This window comes from Mus caroli, chromosome 14, assembly GCF_900094665.2.
Source record: "Mus caroli chromosome 14, CAROLI_EIJ_v1.1, whole genome shotgun sequence".
Lineage (NCBI taxonomy): Eukaryota > Metazoa > Chordata > Mammalia > Rodentia > Muridae > Mus > Mus caroli.
Window position 1 is genome coordinate 68556862 of NC_034583.1, and position 23286 is coordinate 68580147.

The 23286-nt window shown below is 44.9% G+C and overlaps 1 protein-coding gene across 19 annotated transcripts in view; it reads left to right on the forward strand.

Annotated features, from left to right (window-relative positions):
* The window catches only part of Enox1 (ecto-NOX disulfide-thiol exchanger 1), a 550965-nt gene extending 528342 nt beyond the window's left edge, over nt 1-22623 (forward strand). For 15 of the 19 annotated variants that reach the window (XM_021181861.1, XM_021181862.1, XM_029469169.1 and 12 more), the window contains 3 exons: nt 62-164; nt 8311-8396; nt 21672-22623. In XM_021181861.1, the coding sequence (XP_021037520.1) occupies nt 62-164; nt 8311-8396; nt 21672-21803 (321 nt within the window). In that variant the 3' untranslated portion in view covers nt 21804-22623. The remainder of the gene's footprint in view (nt 1-61; nt 165-8310; nt 8397-21671) is intronic. The other 4 variants (XM_029469181.1, XM_029469165.1, XM_029469166.1 and 1 more) reach the window with 2 other exon arrangements.
* The last annotated feature ends 663 nt before the right edge of the window (nt 22624-23286 follow it).

Consider the following 23286-nt stretch of genomic DNA (forward strand, 5'->3'; position numbering starts at 1 on the left):
TTGTTAAAATGCATGGGGTCTACATAAATACCTACATGGCTTTTGCATTTTAACTTTATAGGAAATCAATGTGTTGACGGTTGCGTTGGTTAACCAGGACCGAGAGAACAACACTGAAAAAAGAAGCCAAGGCTTGAAATCTGAGAAGGAGGCCCTGCTGATAGGTAAGAGAAATCTCTTCTTATCATTTATTTACAGAAATCATCCCCCGAGAATCAACTTGGACAGTAGTTTAGTAACTCACTTCTACTATGACAACAATCTAAATAGCCAAGCCTCCCAATCGGAGGCCACCCTTATTTCATCAAGATTATGCAATGTACATCTCAAATGCGTGTCATACAGACTGGCAAGAGGTTCGCTCTCGTCTGGAACTGAAAACATTAGGTTGTTGTCAGACAGAAAATCGGGTTCAAGAAAATAGGTTAATTCCCATCTCACGTGTCATAAATCTAAATTTTAAAATTTAAAAAGAGGTCCTGATGGTTCAAAAGTTCCTAAGCCAAGCCAGGCATTTAGGCAATTTTGAATCTGGAGATGAGCCTCTAAGCCCCTTAGTAGAGACTCCATTCCAAAGTCAGCTTCAAGGCCAGACCTGTAATGCTGATTATTAAGCACCGTATCCAGAGTAATGTCGTTAGGATAATTGGGAATGTCTAAACCAAATTCCCACATCCTGTGGATTTATTTAGTAGAGATGAACAAGAGATGCCAGTCCCTAAGGAAGAGAACGAGAAAATAAGTTACTGTTCACCTGCAAAGCCAGCGTCCTGGCTGCGCCTTGGTAGAGAGCCCAATGTGGGATCCCAGGCTCCTGGAACCACCCCTGGCTCCTCTGCAAGGTGATACACATGAAACAGACTGCTCCCACCCCCCAGGTACCCGTGAAGCAGACTGCTCCCACCCCCCAGGCACCCGTGAAGCAGACTGCTCCCACCCCCCAGGCACCCGTGAAGCAGACTGCTCCCACCCCCCAGGCACCCGTGAAGCAGACTGTTCCCACCCCCCAGGTACCCGTGAAGCAGACTGCTCCACCCCCCAGGTACCCGTGAAGCAGACTGCTCCCACCCCCCAGGTACCCAGTGAAGCAGACTGCTCCACCCCCCAGGTACCCGTGAAGCAGACTGTTCCCACCCCCCAGGTCAGTATCTGGAAGAAGCAACATCTTCTAAGCATTGCACCAGCTCTCACCTTTAAAATGACAGGTTCACTGGGGCCTGCAGAAGCTGGCACGGGAGAAATTAAATTCAAAAGATAGTCCAAACTTCATCCATCACATATAGATTTTTCAACTACGGGGTTATTGAATGTGACACCAACTTAGAGATACTCCAAGGAAAACCAATTATTTTTTTTCTCTCTCTGATGATATACAGCTGTAATAATATGCCACGCACACGTCTCAAAAGACATGCTGATGTGCGTCAGTTCCAGGAACCCAAAACGAGCCCACATGTAGCTGCTAGCTGGCTTTTCCTCCCCTCAGAAGATATTTCCAACTCTGAAAACTGTTTATTTTATTCAGTATGACTAAGATATGAGTACTGCCCCTACAATGCTTTGGGTGTATAACAAAATTCATAATGATCTGTAGGAAACTTCCTGGAAGTGTGAATAATACTGACCACACACAAGCTTTGAAAATTTACAACAGGCCCCTATGCTATCTTCCTTTCCATTGGAGATTGCCTCCTCTTTAATTTTACATTCTCCTTGGCGAATACATTTCATTTATGATGTCTTTTAAATAGTTCTGTGCATATATAGTATAAAATTTGTGTGTAGATTATAAATGTGTTCATATATGCACATTTAGTCAATTTCCACAAATTTTTAAGTATGTGTTTAATTACTGTAAATTCTGAATTATGTGTGTGTGTATATATGTGTGTGTGTGTGTGTGTGTGTGTGTGTGTGTGTGTGTGTATGTGAACATGTGTGCAAGTGCCCATAGAGCCCAGAGGAACTAGATGCCTCTGAGGCTGGAGTCAGAGACCATCGTGAGATACCTGAGATGGATGCTGGAAGCCAAACTTAAATCCTCTATAATAAACACTGTCACCTGCTGAGCTCTCTCTCCAGCCCCTAATTATTATCCATTAATGAGAGGAGACATAGCGGTGGCAGGCTGGGGGGGGGGAGGCTATAACTCTCTACCTCTACTAATGCCTTTAGTATCAGAAAAAAGAAATTAGCTATCTCAGTGTAATAGAACTATGACAACTATGACATGAGAATCTTCAATAAAAGTCCGCACAGCCGACTGCATGTTCCCCTCACAGTTCACCTTTGGAGCCAGCCTACCTGTAAACAGTCAACTGGAATAAAAGAAAACAAGGAATGTACTCATCTAGAGTCAGTACACAGAACCTTCTCTGACAAAGGAGGCTGGAGACATTAGTGTTGGTCAACATAAACCAAGGAACAATGTTTCCTTTCAGTTCTATCTTCCTCTAGTAATGGCTCAACAAAAGGTAGGATTTCCTCCCACAAACCTGCCCTCTAAATAGCCATACTTATATTCTTCTAAAAGAGAGCAAGCCTTTTGACTCCCTAAAGGGTTCTGTGATGGAGAAGTGTCTTCAAGCTGGGCAGTGGATCCTGTAGAAGGCTGCCATTGCCTCTGTTATTAAGGCTCCACCATCCTAGTTACCATTCACATTGCCATGAGGTATTCTGACAAAAGTGACTTAAGGGAGAAAGGACTTGATTGGCTCACAGTTTTGAGGTTAGAGTCCACCGTGGTGGAGAAGTCACAGCAGAGGGACTGTGAGGCAGCTGGTCACATGATACCCACAGACTAGAAGCAGAGAAAGAGAGAGAGAGAGAGAGAGAGAGAGAGAGAGAGAGAGGCATGTGATCACCTTGTTTTCTCCCTTTTTACTCGCAGATGTTTTTATAGACTCATAGAAAATTTCATACAATGTCTCTTGATCATATTCACCGCCCATTCTCACCCCCAACTCCTTCCAGATTCTCCCCCGTGTTTGCATGTTCGAAGAGTCTATCTTGTGGTAGCTGTCTTGGTCCTCTAGCTCTTGCAGTATTTCCACACACACTCCTTCCTGGAGGAGAGAGACAGACAGACAGACAGAGACAGAGAGAGTGAATATGAATGTGTGTGTGTGTTGTTAATGTGTTAATTGGTATAGTTATTCCACAGTCAACTTCTTCATTTTGACCAGGTATGACTTTCTCTAATGAGTTTAGTCTAGCGCAGAAAAGCAGCCTCTTTGATGAGGGGTGACAGCTACACTCAGCTGTGGTATTATAAGGACAAGAGTAGTTACAATGCAGTTAGAAATTATACTGGTTTTAGAAAGTGGCAAACAGTAGGTTCTTCTCTAGGTCCCATGTCCTTGCCAGCTAATTTAGAAAGCCAAGCATGGGTTCCTCCCTTTGAGTGGGTATTAAGTCCTAATAAGTAGCTACTGCTTACACCCCCTCCCCCAAGAAGACAGTGCTGCTGTTGCCTCTCAGAGTATCTGGCTGTGCTGGCCATTGCTGTGGTATGCTGGCATCACAGCTGGATAGACTATTGCTTGCCTTTCTCCTTGGATGCTTGCATGGCTTCTGATGATTCAATGAGGACTGATGATCAGGGAGGAGGCTTCCTGGTCCCATCTAGATTGATTTATCCAAATCCCCTGTATGGAGTGTGCTGTGTCTTCAGCAACAGTGTCTCACCTTGTTTTCCTGGGGGTTACCAAGGGTAACTACAATTAATTGGGAGTCTCTTGAATTCCCATAACCATTAATTCCAAAAGACATTTTCCCTACCTAGCATTGGGGTGGGGCAGTTGTTAGTCTATGGGGGTGGGGGCATCGCCACCCCAGTTGTCATAGCTTCAATGAAATTGTGCGTGTGTGTATGTGTGTGTTGTGTGTGTGTGTGTGAGAGAGAGAGAGAGAGAGAGTTAGAGTTTAAGTAACCATGAAATAATACAATTCCCTATGGATTTTTTTTTCAAATATCCCAGTGTTATTTATTCCTCTTCCTCCCCTCTTTCATCCCCGTCCCCAGGTAAGTCTTTCCTATCAGTTTTCCCCATTTCCCCTTCATAGTAACTGTGTCCTACCCTCTCTAGTGCCCCTCACCCCACCCAAATCCCCCACCACGATGGTTCCAGTTTAGTTTCCTGGTATCTGCGATTACTCCAGGTTATATTATTAGTCGGCAAGCATCTGGAACTATCTGGAAGTATATTCAGGTGCCCCCACACCCTCTCTGGACACATTAATTTTATATGAGAAATGACACAAATCTCAGTTGACTGGAAGACAAAGGGAGTGAAAAACAAACAATTTTAAATGCATTCGAGTGAATGTGCAAATGGGGTTCGAATTCCAGAGCATGGACATTGTCTGTGGTCATTTGTCTGGCAGGTTCATCAGCCAAAGCAGGTTCTGTCCACTCTTGGGACCCCGTTATAAAATCAAAGTCTTTGTTTCATTTATTCATTTTATTGTGACAAGTTAACAAAAACCAATTGGGACACTCCTAGTTGTGAATCCCACATAGATGCAGTCAAACCCCTTCTTAGTTTGAGCTGGGTACTTAGTAACTTCCCTCCAACATCCCTGGTTCTGAGAACCATCAAGTTCTTAATGGTCAGGTGGAATGTATGTTCCCACCATTCTGACTCCTCTTCGAGTCAGGATCTATGCATGCTTTGGTCATTTGGTACCTCCTCACACCTCTGTTCCCATTGCGGTGTTACCAGCTCGTGTGTGTTCCCTGTGTTAAATCTGTAATGCCCCACAGAATACCTGGGTGCTAGGGGAAAAAAATAATTAAACATGGTAACTTTTGGTGTTCTTGTTGAACAGAAGTGAGGCCACTGTCCTCACATACAAGCATAGTCTCTCCAGAGCACTATGGCTCCCACAGCCTCTCTGTCCCTGTCTGCCAAGCTCTCCAGCCCACTCTGAAACTATTCATTTCCCCAGTTTCTTAACCCGGCCTATCACCTGCACCTGGCATGGCTGGATTCAGATGACAATCTTCTAGGAACTCTTTCTTTTCCCTTCAATGACTTCTTCTCCTAGCCCTTCCTTCACTGGGGTTTCCTTAGCTTGCTCTCTAAATCTCAGACTCCTCGGGCTCCATCTCAAGCTCCAGTTTTTGTTTCCTGGAACATTTAGAACTTATTCCAAGGTCCCTGCCGGCAAATAAGGCTCTGCCTCCCACACACGCCTCTAGATGCGAGCCATCGTCCTCTTCAGCTAGCGCTGGTCTTGCCTGACTATTCCTAGCGCAGGGCCCTTGTACGCCAAGGAGTGCATAGGTACACTGCAGACTGTAGGCTTCTTAATGTCTCCCACTCAGAAGACTGTCTCAGAGTCTCACTGTCTCAGAGAAGCCTGCGTTTGACCCCTCAGTGTAAAATAGCTCCCACCAACCTCCAGGGCGCCCTGTGCTCTGCTCTTGGGCTCTCTGTTATGCTTATCACCGTCTGAAAATATTTCCTCCAGTCTTAATGTTTGCATTCACCATCTATGCTGTTCCTCGAGACTGAAAACCCACATAAATGGCCCCTTTTTCTGTTTTTTTTACTATGCCATACCAAGTGCTTTAAAGTAAAAACCTAACAGAACTGAATGACGGTGAGGGGAAGCTAATGCTATTTGGGTAATTCCAACACTACCAATTTGGTCTTGGTGAGGTTCAAAACAAGGATAAAATAGATGGCCCTGGTGGAATGCTTTTTTGTGACCTATTCTAGCAATGGGCCTTCTGAATGAGCGAATGAGAATGAGCGGGGCTGCTCCTCAGCAGAGCTGGTTTGCATTTTTCTCAAGTAGCTTTTAGGGCTCTGAGACCCGTAAAAAGCCCAGCAGGGCAACGTCTGCTCCTTTTATCCTACTTAGACTGTTGGCTTACAAAGACAATCCAGCACTATTGGGAACACGTTCTTAAGTAGGGAGGCCTGCTGCTCCTCCACAGAAACAGGCCCAGCGACAGAGCCCTTCCATTGGCAGCCCACCTGTTCAGAGTCAGCTTTGCCCAGAGTGCCAGAAATGAGTCTCCATTTGGGGACGTGTTGGCATTATTCATCAACTTCGGAGTTAACACTATCAGCCCCTCCTTTTTCTTTTCCTCCATTAAGAAATGTCTTATTTATTCTTGAGAATTTCAAAAATACATATACAATGAAATATAATTATATCTACCATTGCCCATCTCTAACTCCCCCTATATATTCTCAGCACATCCTCCTCTTAATTTCATGTTTTGGGTTTTGTTTTGCATGCATGCATATAAGTACCCTTTTAAGTTTATCCAGTTTGTGCTGCATATATATGTGGGGGGTGGGGCCATGCACTGGAGCACGGGAAACCTATTTTTGAGTTTTGGTCACGGCATCAAAAATCAGGATCCTCTGAGGATCCTGCTCACGTGCACTGCTCATAGCTCCTCAGTAAGGGGTAGGACCTTGCAACCATCCACCCCACCTTTGCCAGAATTTGGGCCGGTGGTGAAATAGCTACACCCATAGACCTGGGCTACTCTCAGCCTTGGACAGAGAGGTTTCTTTTTGCAGTGATCAGCAGCCAATGGAGAGATACATAACTGGTCAGAACTTAGAGAACGAGAGACTGAGTTCTAGTCCTAAACGGGACGTCTATATCCAATCTTCTCCCAAGGTTCAGGGACACTGTAGAAGTCAGGGCGCGCGTGGGGACACTGTAGAAGTCAGGGCGCGCGTGGGGACACTGTAGAAGGCAGGGCGCGCGTGGGGACACTGTAAGAGCCAGAGGATAGGGAGAAATACGGTGAAATGCGGTCTTCTAGAGAGGATGTGGCTATCGTGTGCAAGAATTCACAGCAGCTATGGTTACCTGCACACCACCTGCACAGCTGTCTCTTTTCCATTCCAGGGAACAACCTGGTTCCTTTCAAGAAGCCATAGAGACTTAATTTACAAAGCTGAATCTGTTTTTTTTTTAAATGAGGAAAAAAAAAAAAACCCAAGCATACAGAACAGAGAAACTACATTTTCTCAAGTGGTCACTTAAAGATGTTAAAATTACCATCATCACCTATAGATGGTCCCCTATTATACCATAAAACTGTAAATCAGAAAAAGATCTGCAAAGACTCAAAATAAAAGCGAGCTCTCTGTGTCGCAGAGCAGACAGTCTCAGAATACAGATATTTCAGCTTGATGAAGATGTAACTGTTCCTACAGTCCTCATGCAAAAGACAGTCATCAAGAGAGCTCTCCCAGACCCTCATTCTCTGTCCTTGTCCGAAGATAAGCTGGGAACTTGTCTTTGAAACCTGGTTGGCACTCATCCGTGAGCATCCCATACATCACAAAGGAAGACAGAGGGACAAACACCACCCCTAATCAGCGTACAAGTGTACGCTGGCCTGCTGCTTGGCCGGTGCCTGCCCTGACTGCATTTTAGGCAGGTGACCTTTGACTCGCCAGCATCAGTTCTCATAGTACGCAGTGTGGGAGATGTAGTACAAACCACACCTGACTAAAGACTAAAGCCTCCCTCTAAGCTTGACCTTTCCAGCAAGAGCAGCACACAGTCTGTGGAACTGACTCCCTCACAATTTCGCTTTTAGCAGGGAGGATGGGAATGGAGATCACGCTTTTCAGTTCGGTCCTGACACTGATAATCCTGCCATTTGTCAGTAAGACCAAGATGGGAAGAATTTCTGCAGAGCATGGGTCCCCAGACCTTTACAAATGATGACCAGCGTGTGAGTTAGAGCAGAGGAGAGGAGAGCGCCCGGATGCCTTTCCCCAGCAGCCTCAGCCTGCGGAAGTGGCACGAATTGCGTGGAGCCCATGTCGGATGTGAATTATTCCCGTTTCATAACCAGAGACTGTAATTATCAAGGACACTCGAGGCAACGTGATCTCTGACACAGCTGTCTAAGCTATTTTCAGACTACAAAGTCCATTGAGAGAAAAATAGATCATTTTAACCTTCCAAAAAACTACGATTTCAGATCCGTAAATCGAGCATACACTTGGTAGGTTGGGTTGCTTCCGGCTTCCCGGAGCCTTGGTTTAGAAATACTTCTATCCATCTATGCATCTTCCCAGAGTCTAGGCACACTGGCCGCCAGACATCCCCATTCTCTTCCGCCGCATCACTGTTACTGTCTGCAGAGTGCGCTGTTAGTGGATACTGGTTGAGAGGTGTTGGAAATGGTCAGACCACGTGACCCGGTCTCGTGAAGGTTGGCGAGGTCAGATGGCATTAGTTAACTGAGACTCCTCCCCACTCTCCTCCAAAGAACTTAACGACGCTTATCTTTTTTTTATTTTGTTTGTTTTAATGCAGGCATCATATCAACGTTTCTTCACGTTCACCCCTTTGGAGCTAATATAGAGTATCTGTGGTCATACATGCAGCAGCTGGACTCTAAGGTAAAGTGGGTTATTTCTTTTTTTGTTTTGTTTTATTGAACTTTCACTGCTGGAATTCAGCATGTTGCTTGCTGGCTGCAGATGGACACCGCGTGAGCTGCATTAGGATAAGGCCCCATAGCAAGTCCCTCTCAAAGGACCCAGGGCTTTGCAGACAGTTGTCATCCGCTTGCTTTTCTTTATACGAAGAAAAAAATCGGTTATTGAAAGTGACAGTGACTTGTCACGGTCTACGGATGCTAGAGCGCTTTGAAAAGCCTGTGAGAAATTTGAAATTTCAGACTGGCCTGAAGGTTTCAGAAACAAGGAGGAAGACATTGTGAGGGTAGCTAATGAGGCAGGTTCCTCAGGTCACATTCACACAAGATTCCATGCTCGAGATGTCACATGGAGCGACCATCACCATCAATAACCTAAAGATCTGATATGGTGCTCGAGAATGTCTGTCAATAGCTGCTTTTAACATTATTTTCTAAGTGTTAAAAATGACAGCCGAGTTATCCTCAGCTGTGTTCCTTATGGGTCACACCGGGAGTCAGACCTTGGGATGTTTTTCTGAAGTTCGGCTCTCTCATCTGAAAATTAGCAGTGCTTTTGCCAAATGCAAAGAGACTGTTGGGGAAGGAGGTGGTGAGTTCAGGTGAACAGTTGAGAGGGGCTGCAGCTGGTAAAGCCATGTCCTTTAGAGGGGCTGTCTGTGAGTCAGGAAAGGGCTGGTCCCAGAGAAATCGCTCAAGCCAGGAAAAAACCTGCCTTAAAGGCAGCGGAAGTAAACAGAAGCACCACCCCCAGGCGGAGAAAAGTACTGAGCCTTGTGCTCTGAGATGCTCAGCCTCCAGCTCTGTGACCCTGCAGCTCGCTCTGATATCTAGGGCATCCTCTGTATTCGTATTCGGTGGTTAGCACGGATTACAGGATTACATTACCACACTGCATTCTCATTTGACGCTGGTGATTTTACCAACTCACCGGGATCACAACGCTGCCTGCCTGAGCTTCATTAAGTAGACCCGACACTTCCCCTCTGAGAGGAACCATCTGGAACTGCAAGTGGTTTTTAGTCACAGACTTTTTATGACGGATAAAAGCAGTCAGGTTTTAAACTTTTTTTTTCTACCCATACACATTAATGGTACATATTAGGGGAATGTAGTGTGGTGTTTTCTATTGTCACACCCCCAAGGGTTTGTTTCCAAATATGAGTGAAGACACCTGCCTTCCTGTGCCAGCTTATGTCACTTCACATAATGTCAAGATTCCACTCTTTATAAATGAGTAGTTCTTCACCTAGGCTGATGATACAATATGGCTATTATAGATATAATAGGGTACTTGGGTAGGTAGATGTCTCTATATCCTAATGAAGATTTCTTTGAGTAAATACCCAGAATGGTATAGCTGGATCGTATGATCTGCTTTTAATATTTTTGAAATTTATTTTTATTATATGTATACATTTTTTTTGGACTGCATGTATGGATACCATGAGTGTGCAGTGCCTGCAGAGTCCAGAAGAGGGCAGATCCCATGGAACTGGGCTTACAGACGATTTGTTAGCTCCCATGCAGGTGCTGGGAAACAAAGAGGGTCCGCTGGGAGAATAGGGAATGCTCTAGGTCACTAGGGCATCTCCCTAGTCCACACGTCTAATTATTTTATGGGAACCCCATAATGATTTTCACAACGGATGGACCAAATTACAGACCCACCAAATTACAGTTGATAAGGGTTCCTTTTACCTACCTCCTAAGCATCATCTGTTACCTGTTTTCCAAATAGGGTGAGGTAGAGTCTCCACGGTGTTCTCAGTTGCATTTCCTTGGTGGCCAGGGATGCTAAACACTTTACATACTAACCATCCACGCTTCTTCTTTTGACAGAGTTCTTTAGTTCAGTCCATCTACCCATTTACTGGCGGAATTATTTCTCTTTATTTTTGTTGCATATATACACAAATATGAATACAACAGTCTGAGTCCAATTAGTGTCGCTCCTATAAGTGTGTTTGTAGAAATGATAATTTCTAATGATATTGGATAATCAGCTAGGGGCTTACCCTTGGGAAAGACTAGTTATTCCTTTCTCAGTTGTCATTAATTGCCTGTTCTTTGTCATCTAGGAGGTGAGTCCTTGTTCATTGTTCCCCATTCACCTTAGCATGGCATGTCAACTGGTCCTGCCATTGTTCAAGTCTTGCTTAGGCTACCATATTGTTGAGATTCCATGGGTGAAGGTTCTGTCAAATATAGAAGATACAATCTCATAGCAGGTGTCATCTGGTTCATAAAATATTTCCACCCCTCTTCTGCAATGTTCCATGAGCCTTAGGTATAAGGGGTTGTGTTGTAGATGATCCCCTTGGGGCAGAGCATGGGCACCACTTCTTCACATTTTGACCCTTGGTAGTGTTCTGTAATGGTCTGTGCTGTAAAAAGGAGCTCCTTAATGAGAAGCAGGAGCTACACTGATGTGTGGGTAGAAGGATGGCATTTTGAATGCGCTTAGAAATTACAGTGGTTTAGGAAAGTTACAGTAATATGTTGTCCTCTAGGGTCCATGGCCTCAGCAGTGGGCAGTCGGCTAAGCTTACAGCAGCAGGCATGAATCCTATTGAGCAGGGTTAAATCCAATGAGAGCTGTTGCTTATTCCCATGATGTAAGTGCCACACCACAGCTTTGTAGGCATCTTATTGTGGTTCTTAGACTTGCTATCTGAGTAGGCTCTTGGCAGCTTGCATACACCTTCAGATACCATGGAGAGCTAGTCTTCAGGGAGGAGGTGTCCAGGTCAGTTCTGACTTGATTCCTCCAAGTCCTGCGTTCAAAGTCTATGGCATCTTTAGCAATAGGGACTTAGCTTCAAGTTCAGGGAGGCAACCAAGAGCAAGGGCAGTAACCTATAATTGTTTTTTTTTTTTTTAATTATTATTTTTAAAGTGGGTCTATTGAACTCCTCTGACCAACAACTCAAAAGGAGGTTTCCCATGCTTGATACTGGAATTTTTGTTAGATAGTTTATGGCTCTTAGGGATAGCATTAACACCCCAAGTGACGTAACTACATATCCACATACATTTTGGGTGTATAATATGTAACTATAGGTAAGCATAAACTGCAATTCCATACGTCTTTCTCAAAAATCCGTAGTGTTAGTTATTCTTGTCCCCTATCTCTTCCTCTGTATTTCCCTCCCTCCCTAAAGTCTTCCCTCATTTTCTTATTCCCCATTATAGCACCTGTATCAACTATTCCCTTCCTACATTGTGTGACACTATTTATGGGGGGACATGACTAAGCATCTATTTACCTATTCACCCTAGATAGGGAACAGATGACAGATTGGAGTAAAAATGCCACCAGGATCCAAACTGGTACAGCAGTAAGTTTTATTAGCATTACTTAACAAAGCAGAAATGACACAATGGCAGCACCCCCATCACCAGAAACCCACCACAGCGTGGGAGACCTCTTCAGAAAGGCTGAAAACCTGGAGCCCACTGAGAACCTTTCAGGCTGTTCAGCTGGTTGAAGCTTGTTCTTTCTGGTAGCCCAGTGGGCCTGAGCCTTTCCAGGCTGCTGGGCTGGTCTCAGCTACTTCTATATAGTTTCCTGGGCCTGGCTTTCTTCCAGGCAGCTGGGATGGTCTGAGCATACTTCACAGCAGTCCTTACTGTTTACATGCCCTTGGGGAGGGAGGAAGCTAGTGAATCCAGTCAGTTTCAGAGACTTCCTGATTTTAGTGTTTTCCCCATGAGCTATCTTATATTCCTGATCTTGAGATAGATACTCTCAGCATTTCCCTATTTTGTGTGATGTTAGCTGTGGGTTTGTCAGGTACAGCCTTTATTGTGCTAAGCAGTAATAATTCATCTATCAGGACTTTTAATATGAAGAGATGTTGACTTTTATCAAGTGCGTTTTCTGCTTACTGGAATTTATCATTTGTTGTAGTAGTGTGATAAATTGCATTTATTGATTTGCATATGCAGAATCACTCCATCACTATCATGGTACTGACCTTTTTCATGTGTTGCTAAATTCAATTTGATACTATGTTGTTGAGAATTTTTGCATTAGTATTTATCAGAGCTATGTTCCCAGTCGTTTTCTTTCCCTTTCCCTTGTGTCCTTGGGAGGTTATGGTAAGTAGAGAACTTTGGCTGCATGGAATGAGTTTGTCCAGGCCTTTGAATTTCAGATCTTCAGAGTAGTTCGGGATGAATTGGCATTAGTGCCGCTGAAGTTTTGTAAGATTCAGTAGTGAAACCATGTGATCCTGGGCCTTTTTGTCTTAGACATTTTAGTATGGGTCCCATCTCATTACTTGTCATTTGGTCAGTGAGCTTTATGTCTTTGTGGTGCAGTTTTGTTGGGCCACTTGTGACCATTTTTTCTTCTTAATTTTATTTAAACTATCACTGTTGTCTTGAACTTTGTGAGTTTTTTTGTTTGTTTTTTTATAATCAGCTTTCAAATTCTTTAGTGGACATTGTTTATTTTAATTGCTTTGGAATGTGCTCCTAGAGAAATTGCCTTTTCCCCAGTCATTGTGCTCCTCCACTGAGATTCCTGCATGTACTGGATCAACCACTACTGTCCTGGAGAGGGTTTCTCAGAATCTGAGCCTTTTCAGATGCCTTTCATCAGCATGTCAGTATGTTATGGGACACTGATTCTGATTTTTGCCTGGGCACTTTAGAATAGTCTGCTAAAGGTTCTTTGGCTGTCTGGAGACTGGCCAGTTGCATTCTGGTAAGTACAGAGACTCACTTGTCTCTGCAGGCCACACCATCGAGCACACAGCACTTCATTTGTCTGTGTTGGAGATTGGAGCGGCTGTGCAATGGTGCCCCTTATCAAGCTCTGGGGTTTGTTGGGGTAGCATCAGAAGTGATAAAAGGTCTTAAGCCATTTCCCTCTGACCGGTGATATAGACCCAGACCCTATATGAGGAGAGACACTGGCAAGAGCCACAGCTCCCACTGTGGGATGGCCGCACCCAGTCCTGACTATAGTCAGTAGCTGGGAGTGGGAGCCATTTAAATGAAGGAACTGAGGTTCCTTCTGCTGCCACTGGGATTGCCCAGCAGAAGTGGGACCTCGAAGGTCTCCATCTGTGTATGCCTATGGAGAGGATGTTTCTCCCTCTGGTCCCTTCTACTATAATTCACCCCAGGTAATAGACAGAAGCTAGGCCTCTGCCAGAGTCTTCTCCAGACATCCTTCACCCCACTATGCGCAGGGTTGGGATACAGCCTGGCTACAGTGTGCAAGGCCACCTCAGACAGCCCGAGAGCCAGATCTGAGAGATGGCTAAAGGAACCATATGCACACCTGCTGTCAGTGGTAGGATGAGCCTTAATCTACACCATCGAGCCCTGGTGAAATCCCTGGGGCTCTAGGGGCAGTTCTAGCTTAGAAGACAACAGTGTACTTCCCTCAGAAAGGAAACACACAGAGTTCTCTCCACTTCCATTTCTGCCCACACAGTCCTCCATCTCCTCAGGGAAATGTCCAGTAGTGCTGCCAGATTTCCTCCTCATTCCTGAGGTGAATGTAGCTATCACAAAAGACTCTAAAACTAAAGACTAAGATTCTAAAACTGCTGGGTGCCAGGGACTGGACCACATATTCTTTCTAGCCCAGAGAGGCTATGGGGATATTTATGCATTTTAATCCAGAGAGGAAATTCTTGCTGAATTCTGGAATCCCATATCTTCAAGGGCTTTACAAAGAAAACAAAATAACAAGAGATTTGCCTTCTTTAAGAGGAGTCACCAGGGCCTTGTCCCCACATCAGCTGCCAAGAGGCTCCCAGTCCTGGATCTTCAGGCAGCCTGAGGATGCTGTCTCCAAGGTGAGCAGCCAGACCCAGCTGCCTCTGGTTTAATCCGAATGAATGGGGAGTTGGGGTCCTGTGCAGAGTTTTGGTTACTGTTGCATTAAGGCATCATGGCTCTATCCCACCCACCACTGCACAGCAAGTTTGCCGGCTTCTAATGACAAAAGCAATAAGTGACATTTTCACTCAGAACAACAGCTACCTTAAGATTTGACACTACCACCACTGGTACAGGTGTAAGCCAGCAAGCATTTAGATCCTGCTCACCCCTGTAATGACGAAAGCAGACCCTGTCCAGCCCTGTAATGTAACTGTTTTTTACTAGCATTCCCCCCGAAGGCTGCACTTGGGAATGAGAGTGATTGGGAATGGAAGCAAGGGCAAGAATTAATTTAAATTATGCTGGGCATGTAAATTGTTCATGGCTCCTAAAACCATGTAGCCCCAAAATAGGCCATTTTCCAGCTAAATATTACTCTTGTTCCTGATAATGATATTTGCATTTTTGCTTTTTTTCCTCCTTCTTGGCTTGTTCCCAGCTACCCACTCTTTTATTTCTTCATCCACCTGTCTTCTATCAGAAATGTGAGGCAGGGAGACAAGATGGTTCTTTCAGGGAGACAGGGCAAGGGCTTCAGGAGGCTTTGCTGAATCTTCAAAGCAGACACCTCCAAGTCTTCACTCACCTTCGAACAGAATCCTAGCTGTGAGCTGAGTGACCTACCCTCCCACGGATGCTAAGCCCCACTGACCCTGGAGTGGAGCTGTGGCAACTGATTGCTTCCTACCTGTCTTCCTACTCATACAGTCTAGGGCAGCAGTTCTCAACTTTCCTAATGCTGTGACCTTTTAATACAGGCCCTCATGGTGTGGTGAGCTCCAACCATAAAATTATTTTCATTGCTAAGTTCATAACTGTAATTTTGCTACTGTTATGAATTGTAATGTAAGTATCTGTGTTTCCCAGTGGTCTTAGGCAAACCCCATGAAAAGGGCTGTTCGACCCCCAAAGGGGTCACAAGCCCTAGGTTGAGAATTGCTGGTCTAGAGGCTCTTCTCCAATCTACACACACACACACGCGCGCGCGCGCACATACACACACACACACATATTTTCTTTTGAGACAAAGTTTCATCTCTGACTGGCCCAGAACTCTACATAGACCAACTAGATACAGCAAGCTAGCCTCAAACCTACATGCCTCTGGCTCCCAAACTCTGGGATTAAAGAAAGCAAATTTGCATCTTCAAAGGACTGTAATCCAGTCATGTGTGTGTGTGTGTGTGTGTGTGTGTGTGTGTGTGTGTGTGTGTGGCAGGCTGCCCCGCCCACCTCTGCATAACCTGCAACCTCTACTCAAAGCTCCTAGAGTGGTTCCAAAACAACAGCCTGGTTATGATCTGACAACAGATGCTGCCAGGCACAGGCACAGGCAGACCCACCTCTGTGGCAGGACACCAAACAGCTTGGGTGCTCAGAGGTAGGTGAGCATTTCCCACCAAGGAAAAAAATCAGCTGCATTTTTAAAACATTTCTCTGCACAGACACAGTTTCAGCATCTTTTCAGTTTCCAGGAGAACCTGGCTTTGCCTTCATGGCCCAGCCTTCTTTCCCTGGGCTGTGGGGGATGGTGACGGTGGGTGAAGTGTTCCTAGTGGAATATTTAAATTTCCCACATGAATAATCCTCACTGTGATATATGTGCTGGTGTTAACAGCCAGCTGTCAGTGAGCATTAATGAACGATTGCTTAGACAGACTGTAATGAATGTGCTTTTTAGGTATCGTAGCACCTCCAGAAGGGAACAGACTCTCCACTTGACTGCAAAAAAGAATGTGCTCACTCACAGTTAAGGGAAGCCAAGAGGGCTGCGTGACGCCCCAGGAATTCGAGAATATGTCAGTCCTTTTCATGTGCCCAGGTTAGTCCTGTGGTCCAGAGGGCATCAGGACAGATGGCCAGCACACAGCAAAGATCTGAGAGAGAGAGAGAGAGATTGACTCACATGGATGGACAAGGTCCCTGGGTCCAGTTCCTAGCAACATGCTCCCTCCCCCACTCCACCATATTAAATAAACTTGAAAATCAGACATAAAGGAGTCAAGTACCAGACTGAGCAGGGTGGGGTCACAGTCAAAGACTCACAAAACCAAAGAGAGCAGAGCAGCCTGGAGTTCTGGCCAGGAGCATCCCTCTGGACCATGTGAGCCAGTGTGGCCTCCCATCCCTCATCCCTTCCTCCTCCTCCTCCTCCTCCTTCTCTCTCTCTATCTGTTTCCCCCCCCCCCATGAAGTCCTCTTAATTCTCCCGTGTTTATCTTTTCCTCCTCTGAACCTCCCTCCCTCTTCCAATTTTTCTTCCTATTCCAAATCCTCCATTTTATCTTTCTTCCTTCCTTCCTCACCTGCACTGAACACTTATCCTATGGCATCTGTGCTTGCTCATACCATGCTTAGCACAGAGACACAGCAACAAGCACGGTTCACACACACCCCAGAGGTCAAAACCCAGTTCATCATGTGCAAGAAATACGGCTTTGCACTCAGCCTCGCTGGTGTCTCGCCCTATGCTAGCATCTTTTCAGTGTCCCAGCTCTTCAGCCCCCCTTACCTGACAGTGGCAGCTCCATCACATCACATCTGTCTGCAGACCTGGCTAGGAGGCTGTGGGCTTGGGATGGAGCCAACAGAGCAGGACACAAACGCAGCAGGACTCACATTTCCTCTGGGATGTCAACACCACATAGGCTCCAGGGTTCTTATGGGGCCTTTTCACCTGTTTCCTTTAATAAAGCTCATCACAGCTCAGTCTTCCTAAAGGATTAAGTATTAGAAGCCCTAGCCTGGTGGTGATGGTGGCGCACACCTTTAATCCCAGCACTCAGGAGGCAGAGGCAGGTGGATCTCTGAGTCCAAGGCCAGCCTGGTCTACAGAGAGGGTTCCAGGACAGCCAGGGCTACACAGAGAAACTGTATGTTTTGGGGGGTTGGGGGGGTTGTTGTTATTTTCTGGAGAATTTAAAACAAACAAAAACAGATGAAGAAGCAGCCCAAGAATATAATGGTAGGAAGGGAAGCTGTGAGAGGAAGATGGTAAGAGATAGTGACCAGTCAGGGAGATGAGGCAGATAAAAATACTTGTAAAGCAAAACTGCTTTGGAGAAGGTGGAGGGCAAAAAGCATAGAACACCATAAACGTCAGGAGATGGGAAAGGCCAAAAAACCCATCACACTGACCTAGAAGCAGCTTCTCGACATCTTCCCCGGGCTGCACATGGTGACCATGCTCAGGAAGAGTTCCAGGTTAGGTGAAATCCCCCTACTGTGTACATATGCTGGGTAGGGTGTTGCGCGGAATGCTTCATCCCATCATGTGGCAGACCACAGATCTTGGCTGAGTGCCACCAGAAATGATGGCTCACTACACCGGAGAAGCTTAGGAACTTTAGAACTTGGGTTCATCCCTGGGGGGGGGGGGTAACTCACTTCACATCGTCCACCTCCTCCGTTTAGCTGTCTGTAGCTATTTGTGTTCTATGTTGGAGGGCGCAGTGGGTAAAGGCACTTGCCATGCTAGCCTGATGACCTGGTTCAATCCCTCGAACCCACCTATGGTGGAAGGAGAGAGCAGAAGATGTGAAGATGTCTCGCTTGTACACACACACACACACTGGTGTTTGTGCACCCACATCCATCCATATGAGCATATGAAAGAAAAGCACATAGCAAACACTACTTGCATTTGCTTGCCATTAGCATTTGTTTAAAAGGGGCACAAAAGCTGTCTCAGTTTGAGCTCTGTGCCACAGCTGAGCAGATAGGTACATTTTGAATGGCTCATCCTAAAACTCACATTAACACGAGAGAGAACCCAGCACAATCAGATCAAGTCCTTGAAGCACTTAGTAAATTTCTTCCCAGTTAATCCCCTACCTAGTATTGTGAATGAGAGGGGAAACAGGTCTGAAGAGATTTTAGTACCTTGAAGTGAGTGCTGGCCATGGCTTCCCCATCATCTGTCTGCGCAGCTCCCGGTATGATGTGAGGGTGCTGGTCAGAGGCAGCATGGAAGTGTGCACGAGCCTGACCCATCTGGAATCCTCAGGGTTTGGTTGCTGGTGTGAATGCTGTTAGCGTTGCCTGAGGAGTCCAGAGGCCTGACCAGAATGCTGCTGCTAATCCCCTCCATGCAGCCTCCTAATGAGACCATGGCTTTCCAACTATAGTGCCAGGACCCAAGTCAGCCTTACCTGACCCCTCAGTCTCTATATTTGTAAATGCTTCCCTATCTCATGAGAGTATGGCTAGAATGACAGAACCTTCCGGTATTTTGTTTTGCTTTTTAAAAGCTGTCTCACTGGTTAGACTTTCCCAGCCAGAGCAAGCAGGCTACACGTATTTGCTACCCCTGCCCCATAGCCTCCAGAATAGATGATGTCTGCAGACACTTATTCCATCCTAAAAATGTAGCTGTTACCCTCCTTCCTAAAGCTTCTTCCTGTGCTTCCCATTGGGGTTGGAGGGGGAGGATAGTTATCCTGGACACTAGCTACATCTAACCCCACTCTGCCATCCTCATGGCCAGGGCCTCTGCTTGATCTGAGGGAAGACAGCTCAACCCAAGAATAACATCCCAGTTTGACTGGCAACATTTTCTAGAAGTAAAAGAAAGGAGTTCTGGAAGGGGGCAACACGCCCTCACACAGCTCTTTCGTGGAATAAGGAGAAAAAATTTAGAGAAGGGAAAGAGAAGAGCGTGCAGAGTTGCAGCCTGGCCGCATAAAGAAAAGGTCTCCTGCATGAACTTAGGAAAAAGGATGTAGCCCGTCTACTGGAAAGAAATAGCCAGCAGGGCTGGAGAGAAGGCTCAGCAGTTAGGACAACTTGCTGTTCTCTTCCAGAGGACCTAGGCACAATTCCCAGCACCAACATGATAGCCACAACCATCTGTGGCTCCAGTTCCAGAGGACCTGATGGCCTCTATGGGCACTGCATGCCCTGTAGTACACAGACTTAACAAGCAGGCAAAACACCCATGGCACATAAAACTTGTTTGCCTGTTTGCTTTTTTAAAAGGAAGAACTGATCTCTGTGAGGATGTAGACCTACTTGGCCAGATTTTTAAAACTACACAAGCTGTACATCTGTAGAAACAACACAGATTCCTCTGCTAAAATACACAACCTTCATAGTTTCAGGTGTCAGTAAGAAAATGTCTTCTGGGCCTAACACTGATTGCGTTCAACTACATAACCTCTGGTACTCATCTTGTGTGACCTTTGACCACAGATCTTGACCCTTCTGTCCCAAAACTTTTACTACTACCATTGTTGTCTGTGTACAATATAGAGACAGAAAGACAAAGGGGTGATGGCTTGTGCTGGGCACTGAATTATCCCTCCCAACTGCACAGGGAGATGGTTTTTCTATTACACATGGAGGGACTGAACATCACAGGTATTAAAATGAGAGCTGCCCAAGACCAGGCTGCTTGAGGCTTAGCCCAGAGTTGAATCCGCGATGGTCTGACTGAAGCCTCGATTCTTAACCCATATGGAATTGCTGGGGAGCTTGTTAAAAATAGATTATCTGGGCTACATTCCCAGACTGCTAACCAAGGTCTCCAGAGAAGCAGCCAGGAAGGCTGCACTCTCAACAGGAGCCCTGAGTGCTTGGTGCTTCATAAAAATGCCCTTGCCTGGCTGGCCACTCCAGCTGAAGAGCAAGCCGATACAACAGATAGTCCCCAAGCCACACCCACGGGTCTTTACCAAGCTCTGTTTTCCCCATTGGCCACACGTATCTCGTGGATAGAAATGAGGATCTTAAGAGAAGATAATCTTACAGTATCCCATGGAAAGAGGGGGCTCTCTGTAAGGTCACTATGAAAACTTCAGCAATCTGTTTAGTAATGTTTTATGGGTTGACTTGGGAATCTAATAATCCTTCTAACATAGTTTTATTGAACAGTGCATTCAGATTTCAAATTACATACATACACAGAAATATCAGAACACAGTCTACTAGGGGATAGAGAAATGGATCAATGGTTAATGAATACTTACTGCTCTTCCAAAAGACCCCAAGTTCAGTTTCTAGTACCCACATCAGGTGGCTCCCAACTACCTGTGGTTCAAGCTCTAAGATCAGATTCTCTCCTCTGGCATCCCCCCACACACATGTTATAAACACACACAAACATGCATCCCCCCACACATGGTATAGACATACACACATGGCATCCCCACACAAATGGTATAGGCACACACATATAACCAATGCTCATAAATACATATAAATAAAAGTTAATTTTTTTAAAAAAATATTATCTCTTTTACCTTCTAGGAATGCCTCTTTTTAACTAAAATTTTATGCTATAGGCCTAGGAACATTGGATCTATATGGAATGTCCCCTCCGTGAATGAACATTAAATACAGTTGATTTGACTTTCTATTAAAGTACAAACCAAAAAGGCAAACATAATGTTGTTAAGTGGGAAGTGTAGTCTCTACAGTGATCTCTCTGTAGCAATGACATCATGAAAAATGGTAATTACTCTGCTTCATATAGCATTTCTATGTGCCCAAGTCTGTGCTAAGCCAGCAGCTTTGACACCACCCTTATTAGTTTTTACTCCCATCTTCTAAGGCTTAAAGAGACTAATTATCTTTGTAAGGTTCATTTAACTCTTAACAATAGCAGATTGGGGTTCCAAACAGAATATCTGCCCCCAAATTAGCCATTTTATTGTATAGGTTCTTGCAATGAACCCAGATTGGGATGCAAACATGGTAAAACAAGGATAGCGACTGTGGTAGGAAAGATCAAAGTTAATTTTGTTTTAAATGAAGAACAAATAAATCATTAATGTAAGAAGTTCCTGGGGGGGGGGGGTTAAGGAAAAAAATTTAACTGAAACATCTGTCTAGACATTGTGGCCTTTTTTTTTTTTTATGACTGCCTATCAAGACGTTTTACTGCTATAAGTCTGAGGTTTAGTCTTCATTCCTAAACCTTTATCATCTCTAAGAAGAGAAAGCGGTTGAATGGCAAATAATCCAACCTTAGGGGCTTTCTGATGAGCTACAGAAAGTTTCTGCCCTAGGCAGGCGAGACTGAGCACAGCAGTGGTGGGGAACGGCGCCGAGCCTTTCTTTTATGTTGGGAAGGCTGTTAAGACATGGTCCTGCCCACGAGGCATCTCTCTATCCGTGGGAAAGGCAAGCTCAGGGCATCCTAGTCCCTCATCCCACACCCACCCTGCCAGCTACTTTCAGACAGGGTGATCCAGGGCAGTCCTTCCCCCCATTGCCAGACAGCCACAGATAAAACTAAATGTCTCCATGGAAAACAGAACTTACCTAGGTCTGTCCATTTCCGGCTTTCTGTTGGGCTGCTTTCCCAAAATTGACTTCTCTGTCTTCCTAACAGATATCCGCCAATGAAATTGAAATGCTTCTGATGAGGCTGCCACGGATGTTCAAACAGGAATTCACTGGTGTGGGAGCGACGCTAGAGAAGAGATGGAAGTTGTGTGCCTTTGAAGGGATCAAAACGACCTAACTCACCGGCCAGGAGAGCTGGAAGCGAAACCGTCTGAAGCCAGCCAGGGCTGTACAGTACAGGAGCAGGAGGGCTGGGGTCTGCCAGCGTGGGACCTGTGCGGAGCCACCAAAGCTTTGTTCAGTGACATCTGTGGCGTTTTCATGTGCGTGGAAATGTAATTGTGTACCAGTTCCTTACACTAGACCAAGCCTCACACTATGCCAGACCTGTCCCTATGAATACCAAGCAAAGATTCCACAGTCAATGATCACAAAATCTCAAACTAGGCCTTGCTGCAGAACAGAGCAAATGCTTACAGTTAATGGCGCTGTAGCAATGGTGGTTGCCAGGCTACAGAGTTATGTATGTAATGTATAGCTGACAACATTAAATGACATTTTCCTGATGGTCTTTCTGTTTTCGTTAATAAAACAACAACAAAACAACAAAAAAGTGATTTTACAGTGGGGGAAAAATCATACCAAAAGAAAACTTGAATATGTGTTTGAACAGTTATTGTATTTTGTAAATTAAGTTATATGCTGTTCCAGGGACTTTTGCCTTATTGAAGAGGCAGAAAACTATGATTGGACTCCTTGAGAATGCTTTATCAAGGATATTATTTTTCTAATGTAACGGTTCTCCATCGCGTATTCTTTTCACATGGACTGCATAGCAATTTTCATAAAATGTAAATAGAAGGAACAACTGCTGCTGTCCCGTGCTTGGTATGTAACATTCAGGTTTATGCATTGAAAAAACATTCGGAAAATATTCCTGTTACAAATTTTATAGCAAAGATATTAATTTTTTTCAATAAATCTTGACTTCTACCATATCGATTTTGTGTAATAATTTTATTCATACATTTTCATCCCTTCCTATGCAGTCTTTTTCTCATTCCTCAGATGTGTGCACTAGACTACCACTTGAAATGTATTAGATATGAGGCAAACGACACTAAGAGGCAAGAAGCATTGCTAAATATTAGGAGATATACAGTCTCACTTAGGAAGCACAGTACAGGAGATGGTTCAGGAATGGGGTGAACACAGCTATAGTACCAAGAAGAAAACATCTAAATCCACTCAACAACAGATTGTCTGTTGCTCTCCGTCCTCATGGCAGGTACTGAGTCCCCAGTCGGCTCAGCACAGCACAGTGGGACATTTACATGCATATATTTCCTATAAAAAGGGAATGGAGTCATTTGTATAAAAGCCAGCAATTTAGACAACTCAGTCTCCCCTCTTCCTTTTACCATCATGAAGAGTAGAATGTGGCTTTAACTTTTCCTTTCCTTTATTACATAAAATTTCCCCAAAAATACAAGTGCTCAAGGTATTAATTTTAACGTTTTTTAGAAAGACAGCAGAACAATGAGAGTTCTCAGATACTATGAAAAGGCAGCCATAATTTCCTATTGGGCATTGTCTTAGTTAGGATTTCTATTCCTGCACAAACCTCATGACCAAGAAACAAGTTGGGGAGGAAAGGGTTT